Genomic DNA, 9,824 nt, shown 5'->3' with positions numbered 1-9,824 from the left:
TGGACATTTCCCTTATAAATGTAAATAGCTCTTACAAAAGGGTAACCTCTGCTCATTTTTCAGAGCGTCTCCGCTGTCTGCTGCTTCTTAAAAAATAATCCTTATGCCAAAGAAGCATATGTTGGAAGGACAGGCTGCCCGAAACAGGCCTGCGCTGCCAAGGTGCGGTGGAATCCTGTGAAATCCTTCATTTGGCGGCGCAGCTGGAAGGAGGGTCCACAGTGAACTTCCAGAGGGTGGTCCGCCGGGAGCCCAGCGCTCAAGCACTGGTTCCGTCATTCAAACAGGCTTTGTTACGCACCTTTCCTGTGACCCAGAGCCTGGGTGTCGGGGGTGGGCGGGCGGAGACAGCCGTGTGCAGAACCACAGCGCCTGCCTTCAGGAAGCGCACTGCCTAGCGGAGGAGACAAATAGTCACAGTGGCAACCTTACGACTGTTTCTGAAACTACACCAGCAGACGTTTTGAGAGCAAACTTTTGGGACTGTGAGATGTAGAACCGGGGAGGCGATTTAAGCTTAGCCTTGGGAGAGGGTTTTTCACTTCTCCAGGTACCAGGGCGAGGAGGGAATGGTCCCGCATCTACAGGATCAGTGCTTCAGAAAGAGGCAGGCCTGGGTGGCGGTGGCGGGGAGGGCTGGAAACGTCCTGGCAAACGCCCGCGGGGGCCCGGCGGCGGCGGCCCCGGGGCCTCGCGGCGGTCAGAGGTGGGGCCGGGGGTCCCCCGGGGGCGCGGAGGCTTCGGCCCGCCTGCCTCGCTCCCGGCCCCGCCGTCGGGGGGCGCTGCCTCCTCCCCGGCGGCGGGGGGCGCTGCGGCCGAGCGGCGGGGGGCGCTGCCTCCTCCGGGACGGCGGGGGGCGCTGCGGGCCGGGCGGTGGGGGCGGCCCGGGCCGGCGCGGCGAGCGGCGCGGCGGATGGAGAGTCTGGCCGCGGCCGGCGGCGCCGCCTCCTCGTCGGGCCGGGCACGGCGGGCCGGGGCCTTTGTGTGAGGCGGCGGCGGCGATGGTGCTCGGGCCCCGCGGAGCCGGGTAAGCGCGGCCAGGCCGAGGGCTGCCCTGGCCGAGGCCCGACCCTCGGCCCGGCCTTTCTCTCGCTCTCGCCGGGCTCCCTCCCGCCCGCTACTCTCGGCCGGATCCATCCTCCCCCGCCGCGCAAAGACCCCCGCCGGCCCCGCCGCTGATCCCTTCGACCCCCGGCCGGCCTGGCGCCCCGCCGCCACCCCCTCACCCCCGCCCGAGGTCGCCCTGAGGAATTCCCGGCTGTTTAGGGGAGGGATCGAGGTGCTCGATGCCCCTCAGATGGAGTGCCCCAGCCGGATCCAACGCCCTTCCTCCCGAATTCGACCCTCCAGAGACCGTGGCGCCGCGCGGTTGTTGGGGTCCCTTCTCAGAAGTTCCGAATCCGTCCCCTCCCACTGCCGCTCGGGCTTCCCGGTGCCCCGACCTGCTGACCATTGATGTGTGGCCACCGGGGCCCCGGAGAGCCTTCGCTGCTACCCAACAAAGCTCAGAGGCTTCCTGGGCCCCAGAAAAAGTTGGGAGTTAGTCCAGTGTGGTGAGGTGGAGGAAGGGGGCTGTGTTGCACAGGGCGAGTCGTGAGGCAGAAGGAGAGGGCAACGAGTTTGGCTTTTTTTCTGGCCTGCACGACTCAAAAAGGGGGGGGAAATGGTACTTTCGGAGTTACCTGTGTAATTGGTAGCTTCTTATTCCAAACCCTATCTCCAGGCATCAGGTAAATCTCTCAGTTCTGGTCAACATAAGCATAGCTCCTGAAAAGGGTAGGGGGAAAAAAGACCTGAAGACTATTTAGGTAATTTTAAATACCATAGTTGTGTTCTTCTTTACTTTACTTCTCTGGCTTCATGCACAAGCTACAGGGAATGTGATAGAGCAGTATCTGAATGGCCCTGGGCTAGGAGGCAGGTAGCTTGGATAGGGAAAGCTGGGAACTCAAGAATAAGCAAGTGATTTATTTTAGGGCTTGAAAGAATGCAGCAGTGAGAGGAAAGGAAAGGATAAAGCATGCTTATCTTTCCCCTAGTAGCTAATGGAGCTTGATCATTGTGTTCAAGTATGTGTATGGCATTTGGCCTAGTAAGGGAAGAGAATATACTCAATGAGATAGGAAGGCTTGTATTCAGGAAGAAATTAGGAAATTAATATGAGAATAGTTTGAACCAGTTGCTCTGGTAATGAAATATAAGAAGGTATCAAGAGGATGCTTTGGACTTGGCTTTAAAGCACTAGCTTCTGTCGAGTCAGGCCTCCAGCTTCTCTTACAGGCCAGTTTATCAGTTTTTTTTCAATATTTTTGGATTTTTTTCGTGATCACTCTGTCTTGGGGGATGTGCAGGGAGAAAGGTCACTGTCCCATCACTTGTGCTGTCATTGTCCCCTCCAGCAGAATGGAGCAAGTGTGTGTCCATTCACGCCTGCTCTCTCCCTGGGGCTTGAAAACATGCAGACGGTGGCATTTTGTCCCGCAGAGCTCTTCACCTACAAGGATGTGTTTGGCCATCCACCTTTTCCTTTTGCTATCCGCAGATTAACTGTGCTGATAAAGAGGCAACTTCACAGGAGCTGCTAAGATGGGCATGAGGATCAAACTGCAAAGCACCAACCACCCCAACAACCTGCTGAAAGAACTCAACAAGTGCCGGCTCTCGGAGACCATGTGCGATGTCACCATCGTGGTGGGGAGCCGTTCCTTCCCGGCCCACAAAGCTGTGCTGGCCTGCGCGGCTGGCTACTTCCAGAACCTCTTCCTCAACACTGGGCTTGATGCTGCCAGGACCTACGTGGTGGACTTCATCACCCCTGCCAACTTCGAGAAGATTCTGAGCTTTGTCTACACGTCGGAACTGTTCACGGACCTGATCAACGTCGGGGTCATCTATGAGGTAGCGGAGCGTCTGGGTATGGAGGATCTCCTCCAGGCCTGTCACTCCACCTTTCCTGACCTGGAGAGCACTGCTGTGGCCAAGCCCCTGAGCAGCACCAGCGAGAACCACTCTGGTACCCCGAGTTGTAGCTCAGCAGAACACCCCCATCCCCTTGGAGAACTCCGGGGTGGCGGGGAGCACTTTGGTCCTGATAGAAACTATGTGTTACCTAGTGATGCTGGAGGAAGCTATAAAGAGGAGGAGAGAAATGTTACCAGTGACACTAACCACAGCCTGCAGCCCCTGCCACCAAAGTCAGAAGACCACGATGCCCCTGCTCCATTCACATCCGTCCCCAGCGTGGGGGGCCAGCCAGTCCTGGGCACTGTCAGTACCGGCATGCAAACCAGCACCAGCTCCTGCCAGCCGTACAAAGTCCAGAGCAACGGAGACTTCGGTAAGAACAGCTTCTTCACCCCTGACAGTGCAGTAGACATCACCACTGGGACCAACTCCTGTCTGAGCAACAGCGACCATTCCAAAGACCCAAGCTTTGGGCAGATGGATGAGCTCCAACTGGAGGACCTGGGGGATGACGACCTGCAGTTTGAAGACCCCACCGAGGAGATTGGCACAGCTGAGGAGGTGATTGAGTTGAGTGACGACAGTGAGGATGAGCTAACTTTTGGAGAGAGTGAAAACCGAGAGAATAAGGCCATGCCCTGCCAGGTATGCAAGAAGGTTCTAGAGCCCAACATTCAACTGATCCGACAGCATGCTCGGGACCACGTGGACCTGCTGACTGGCAACTGCAAGGTCTGTGAGACCCATTTCCAGGACCGGAACTCCCGGGTCACCCATGTTCTCTCCCACATCGGGATTTTCCTCTTCTCCTGCGACATGTGTGAAACTAAGTTCTTTACCCAGTGGCAACTGACCCTCCACCGACGGGATGGAATATTTGAGAACAACACCATTGTCCACCCCAACGACCCCTTGCCTGGGAAGCTGGGTCTCTTTGCAGGGGCGGTCTCTGCAGAGCTGAAATGTGCTGCCTGTGGGAAGGCACTGGCCAAAGATTTCCACGTGGTCCGGGGCCATATCCTTGACCACCTGAACCTGAAGGGCCAGGCCTGCAGCGTCTGTGACCAGCGCCACCTCAACCTCTGCAGCCTCATGTGGCACACACTTGCCCACCTAGGCATCTCTGTCTTCTCTTGCTCTGTGTGTGCAAACAGCTTTGTGGACTGGCATCTCCTGGAGAAGCACATGGCTGTGCACCAAAGCCTGGAAGACGCCCTCTTCCACTGCCACTTGTGCAGCCAGAGCTTCAAGTCGGAGGCTGCCTATCGCTACCACGTCAGCCAGCACAAGTGCAACAGTGGCCTTGACCCACGGCCTGGCTTTGGGCTCCAGAACCCAGCTCTCCAGAAGCGGAAGCTGCCAGCAGAGGAGTTCCTGAGCGAGGAGCTGGCGCTGCAGGGTCAACCTGGGAACAGCAAGTATAGCTGCAAGGTGTGTGGCAAAAGGTTTGCCCACACGAGTGAGTTCAACTACCATCGGCGGATCCACACGGGCGAGAAGCCGTACCAGTGCAAGGTGTGCCACAAGTTCTTCCGCGGCCGCTCGACCATCAAGTGCCACCTGAAGACGCACGCGGGGGCGCTCATGTACCGCTGCACGGTCTGCGGCCACTACAGCTCCACGCTCAACCTCATGAGCAAGCACGTCGGCGTGCACAAAGGCAGCCTCCCCCCTGACTTCACCATCGAGCAGACCTTCATGTACATCATCCATTCCAAAGAAGCGGACAAGAATCCGGACAGCTGACTGGGTCCCCACAGAGCCGGGGGAGCTCCCAGGCGGCAGCCAGGACATTGGTTTCCTAGTGGCTGTTGGTCCTGCCCCACCTGAAGTTACAGTTTTGCCTTGCTAGGAATTCTGTTCTGTCCTGTGTTTAAAGAAGACAAAAGAATATATAGCACATGAACACTAACTGTTTCTGAGAAGCAGCGGCCCTGTCGTGCTTACCTCCTTACCTGTTCTTGTCCGTGGAGGGCTGTGTCTTTGATTCTTTGGAGGCTGGTTTTGGGATCTCATCAGGCAGTTGGTGTCAGCTAGATTCCCTTCCCCAGCCTCTTGAGTTTTAGTTTACTGATAGGTTTTATGCTGCTAAGAATCCAACCAACAGCCTCACTGAACAGGAGGTGGAGAGAGGTTTTCACTGTGGGTATTATTGCCGGACCTCCAACCGGGACAGCCAGCTAGGAGAGAGATTTTGGGAATGTGGTCATTCAGAAAAGACAAGGCAACTCCCCCTTGGGTGCTGGTCCCAGCCCTCATCGGGGCATGCTGTCAGGGATGAGGGGCCTGCTTGTTCCAGGGCTCGAATCTGCTGATTGGACGGTAAAATCTCTTGGCAGCTAGATCCAAACCGGGGACAAAGCTTTCTGTTTAGGTCTGAAAGCTTTGGGATGAATCCTTGCCAGCCGCTAAGAGGAGTCCTGCAGTGCTGCCGAAAGCAGCAGCCTGGGACGGACAGGAAGGGAGATTTCTCTTTTCCCCTCAATTCCAAAGAAATGTGATCTTATGGAGTGGTGGCCCAGGATGTTAGGCTTTCCCTGTGGGCAAAAAAGACAGGGAGCTACTCTGATGTAGTCATCACTTGTCTGGCTGCCTCCCTCGACCCTGAGTTTCCTGGTGGAAGGGTGGGGATGTCTCTGAAGCAGCAGCCTTGCCTTAATTTGCATCCAGTCTCCCACCGAGAAGTGTGTTTGGCCTGTAGTGTAGGCGGGAAGACCCTGTGAGGTGGAGGGGTGGACTGTGAGCCCTTCAGGATTAAAGGGACCCAAGTAGCTGGATGTACTTTCTGTCTGCCCCAGTCAGGGAACCTGTTGTTTGCTCTGCTAACTGGGCCAGAGTTTTGGCAGCTTTGGCGGCTTTGACCTGCTAGATTTATCCTGGTCTGTCATTGCATGGCCACCAGAGGGTGCTCTTGGCCAACAGCTGGCTCAGGCCCTCTCCAGGTGACTGGGTGATGGATCTCCCAGTCGGGCTTGCTGGTTGACTGTTCTTAGTTGCCTTTTGAGGGGATCTTGCCCAAAGAAGGCCTGAGGGAGACAGCCCTCAGGTCTCGCCTCTCACAAGGCGGCACCTCCGAAGCCCATACTACCTCACCTGCTCAGGCGAGCTCTGGGGGCCCCTGGCCTCGGCCCTGCCCCTGGCCCTCGTGGGGCTCAGCAGCACCCCGGGCTGTTTTACAAGCAAGTAGTTTTAATTAACTCACAAAGCCTTTGTGGACATTAATATTTATTTATTTTTGTTTTTGTATACATATTCCCCAGCATCTCTGTTGGCTGAGAGACTTCAGGAAAAGGAGCTTCTCCCCAGCAAGTAGCCATATTCCAGGGGACAGTCCTGGCCAGGTATTTGGGGAACAGGGGCTTGAACTAGGGGAGAACAGGTCAAGCCTTTAAACAAGCAAATGCTTTTCTCTCCAGATAAGTCTCTTGCAGAATAAACCCAGGGAGCCCTTTAGGAAATGGATGTAGATTCTAGAAAGTTGAGTCTTGTTAAATCCCTGGACCTCTTACCCCCTTTCCATCCTGGGGTTGAGTCGGCTGGGGACTGGATTGAGGGGATAAGATCACATGAAGGCCCTGTGTGCATATTTTCTCATTCTTCCTGAAGTTGGGAAGTTATAGTAACACATGAAAGTGAACCAAAGCCCTGTCCCTTTTGGACTTGCCCCTGGATCTACCCCCAGCCCTAACTGATAAAGCCTCGGAGTTTTGTGTGCATGGCTCTCCAGTGAGGTGACCATTACTTGAAGGGACTTGCCCAGTGGCCAGATTCACTGTCAGAATCCAATGAGTTAAATGTTCCCGTGGGACATTCTCGTTAGAAAGCAGTGCTGAGACTTTTCATCCCTGACTGACTGCTTCCTTTCTTCCCATTAGTCCTTTAAGAAGGGAAGTGTGTAAAAGACCACAGTCAACGATCTTCTCAGCTTTTCAAGCCTGAGTGGTTTCTCCCAGATTGTGGGTGAGGACTGAGTTTTGAATGGCCAGATCTGAGAGTGGGCCTACTCCCTGGAAGCCAGCTGGGTAGTTGAGAATGGATCAGTGTGCTGGAGAAACCCTTTTCCTTAACAGAGGGTTATCACTGATGCTGGGTAGTCTGTATACTTAACCTGAAACTGTGAAGTTTTCCCTTTTTGCCAGTAAACCAAAAAGCAAATCCTTGAAACTTTACCCCTAAAACACTAAATAAAAGACTGCACCCCCTGATCCTCCCGAGGCCAAGTGGCTGACCAGGGTGACATGGTTGGCTGCAGTCAGACGTGTAGCAGGGTCAGTAGCTCATGAGGCTCGCTGACCAAACACTGTCCCCCGCGTGTGCCCCTTGTTCACACCTCAGCCCTTCCTCTGTTTGGAGTCGCGTTTGCTTCCTTTGCCACCAGCCACTCTCTTCCGCACTGTTTTACTTGAAACACTATGTTGTGGCAAAGGGCGCTCTAGGATACCTGGTGGAAGGTATTCATTTTATTCTGAATTTAAAATATTTTCAATTGTCTGTTCATTGGGTTGTGTTGCCCTCTCTGCCCTGGAGCCCAGTTTAGCACTGTCTTCTGCTGTATCGTTCCAAGGTTCGTTCTGTTTGATCCTTGGATGTCTTTTCTTTTTCATCCCCCACCTCTTTTTCTTGTTCAGTACTCAGGACCGGTTACATAATTTATAGAGCCCTTTGTTTAAAAACTATTAAGAATTTTGTGGCAACTAGAGCATTAAAGCAAACACAAGGCCATTCTCACCTTTTTTCCTAAGGGAAAGGATGATACTCTGATGTTCTTGTGTTAGTCGATCAGTCGTTCTGACTCTTTGCGACCCCATGGACTGTAGCCCACCAGGCTCCTCTGTCCATGAAATTCTCCAGGCAAGGATACTGGGTTGGGTAGCCATTCCCATCTCAAGGGGATCTTCCCGACCCAGGGATCCAACCCAGGTCTCCTGCGTTGCAGGCAGATTCTTTACCATCTGAGCCTCCAGGGAAGCCCCTGTTATCCTAATGGCCCACTGTAAGCAGCTGCCGCGGCCAGAGGAAGGGGTCAGCGTCGGGGCGCTCCTCTGCCCGGCGGTGACTCACTGATGCTGCGGGACCTGTCGGGAAGCTCTGAAGTTTCAGACTCCTTGGAGTCTCTGGTTCATGGCTAGTTGGGAAGAAAGGAGGTAGGGGTGGGGGTCAGGAAATAGGTAAAAATTCTTTCTGACATTCTTCTGGTCTATGGGTACCCTTTTGTCTCTAGGAGACCTCTGAGTTGAACGACCTTCTCCCCAGGCAGGTTTTGCTGCTGGTGAATATTCCTCTTCTGACCACCCGCTGTGCACTATCACCGCCCCGCCCACCCCCGGCCCCCAGACTATTCTACTTTGGAAGTGAATTCACACTTCTTTACATACGGACATGATTTTGTTGGCATGGAAGTGGGCTGTGTGCAGAAATGTGCCCATCTGGGAATCCTCGTGTGTCCTTTTCCCTAAATCCTGCACCGACTAAATCAGGAAGCAGGGCACACAGCGTTTGTTTCAGTGTGCTTACTCATGGTAAACTTAATATCCCCATGAAAATGCAACTTCTACTTTGGATGTTTCTTTAACACCTTTCCCCTGTCCAGTCCACCCTCCCCTCCCACCTCTACTAGCTACATCTCTTATGAAACTGAGAAGAGTTGTTGACATTTAACTCCTTCCATTAAATTAATAAGTACTGACCTCCTAATATTTAAGTGTTTACTATCTATTGCTGTAAAGTTTTGTATATTTTGTAAACTTCTTTTCTCAAATAGTAGATGTCTAAAATCGTTGTACATCTGATTCTTTTATATTCCATTGTTCAGCACAAAGTGTGGTTTTTATTTAGAATAAAAAAAAGGGAATTTGAAATGGCAGTTCTTTTCCTATTTACTGTGGTCTGCTCGCCCCTCACAGTTCAGAGTATCTGGGCCATCATCCTCTCAGCAGCAATATTCTGCTCAGCGGATGCCAGAGTTCTTTCAGGTAGCACATTTCCTTTCCTGTAGCTGGAATTCCCCGGGGTTGACTTGATCTGTTTTTAGTGGAAAATTAACTCGATGACCCAACCTTTTCAGAGGGACCATCTGTAAGGGGACTCTTCTGTTGGCCCAGAGGGTTGGTCACAAATTGTCTTGCTGGTGCCATTCACCATGACATGGTGTGTCGGAATGGAGAGAGGCAGATTCAGAGAGGGGGCGGAGGTTTGGCCTAATTTCATGAGATTGGTAACCAACGTCCCCCTACAGAGGGGAGACAGGCCTCTAGAGTTAGGACGTGACACGGTCCCCTTGGCCTCAGGGCACACTGGTGGGACCCGGCCCCCATCAGCCCTCAGCACACAGAGCCAGGGGCCTTGCTGCCTTCAGCCCCTTGCTTGCTTCTCGGGGCCTGAGGAAGTACCTGTGTTATCAGAGTGATCACTGGTTGCCAAGTGGAATCTGTGAGAAAAGAAGATGTTGAGAAAGTGGCCTCAGGTAACCTAGAATGTAACAGAGATGTAGATCTGGGTTTCCTTGAGGGAACTTCTGGAGTCTGATTTGGGGACGACAGTGATAAGGGCATTGGATCTGGGCTGGGTTTTTATGTGGGCACAGGGGAGGAAAGTCTTTATAATACATTCTTTGCATTGTTAGGTTCCTGGACTCCCCTCGTTGAAAAAGGCTTCAGCCCTGTGCCACCAACCAGCAGTTTTTAGCATGGGACCCTTTAAATAAAAAGACCGTTTTTCAGGTTTGGGTCCAGTGAGCAGAGGGAGTTAAATGGACTTCCCTTGGTGCTCCTGACAAATGGGCTCATACAGTGCTGGGGCACATGTTTAATGCATCTGGTGAATCTGCTTAATGCGTCTCAGATTTCCAAGAGCAGAGGGGG

At 53.5% G+C, this 9,824-nt stretch overlaps 1 protein-coding gene across 4 annotated transcripts; it reads left to right on the top strand.

The window, feature by feature from the left end:
* Positions 1–408: 408 nt before the first annotated feature.
* ZBTB39 (zinc finger and BTB domain containing 39) lies at positions 409–8,827 on the top strand. 4 transcript variants are annotated; one of them, XR_006265420.1, is made up of 3 exons: positions 883–1,027; positions 2,543–6,305; positions 8,186–8,827. XR_006265420.1 is itself a non-coding variant. In XM_043446962.1 (2 exons), exon 2 carries the CDS (start codon positions 2,587–2,589, stop codon positions 4,708–4,710), a length of 2,124 nt encoding a protein of 707 aa, XP_043302897.1. In that variant the 5' UTR covers positions 409–550; positions 2,543–2,586; the 3' UTR covers positions 4,711–8,827. The 4 variants fall into 4 exon arrangements, 3 of the variants coding, with proteins under 3 accessions (XP_043302897.1, XP_043302896.1, XP_043302898.1); XM_043446962.1 differs by lacking the exon at positions 883–1,027 and adding an exon at positions 409–550 and having other exon boundaries at positions 2,543–8,827; XM_043446961.1 differs by having other exon boundaries at positions 2,543–8,827.
* Positions 8,828–9,824: the final 997 nt, after the last annotated feature.

The sequence above is a fragment of the Cervus canadensis genome, chromosome 25, assembly GCF_019320065.1.
Source record: "Cervus canadensis isolate Bull #8, Minnesota chromosome 25, ASM1932006v1, whole genome shotgun sequence".
In the NCBI taxonomy this organism is placed as follows: domain Eukaryota; kingdom Metazoa; phylum Chordata; class Mammalia; order Artiodactyla; family Cervidae; genus Cervus; species Cervus canadensis.
The sequence above is the reverse complement of the archived record's forward strand: the minus strand, read 5'-3'. Positions and strand labels throughout refer to the sequence as shown.

Bases quoted from the DNA above. Each gene is read 5' to 3' on its own strand.
- ZBTB39 (XM_043446962.1), top strand. From the start codon at position 2,587: ATGGGCATGAGGATCAAACTGCAAAGCACCAACCACCCCAACAACCTG.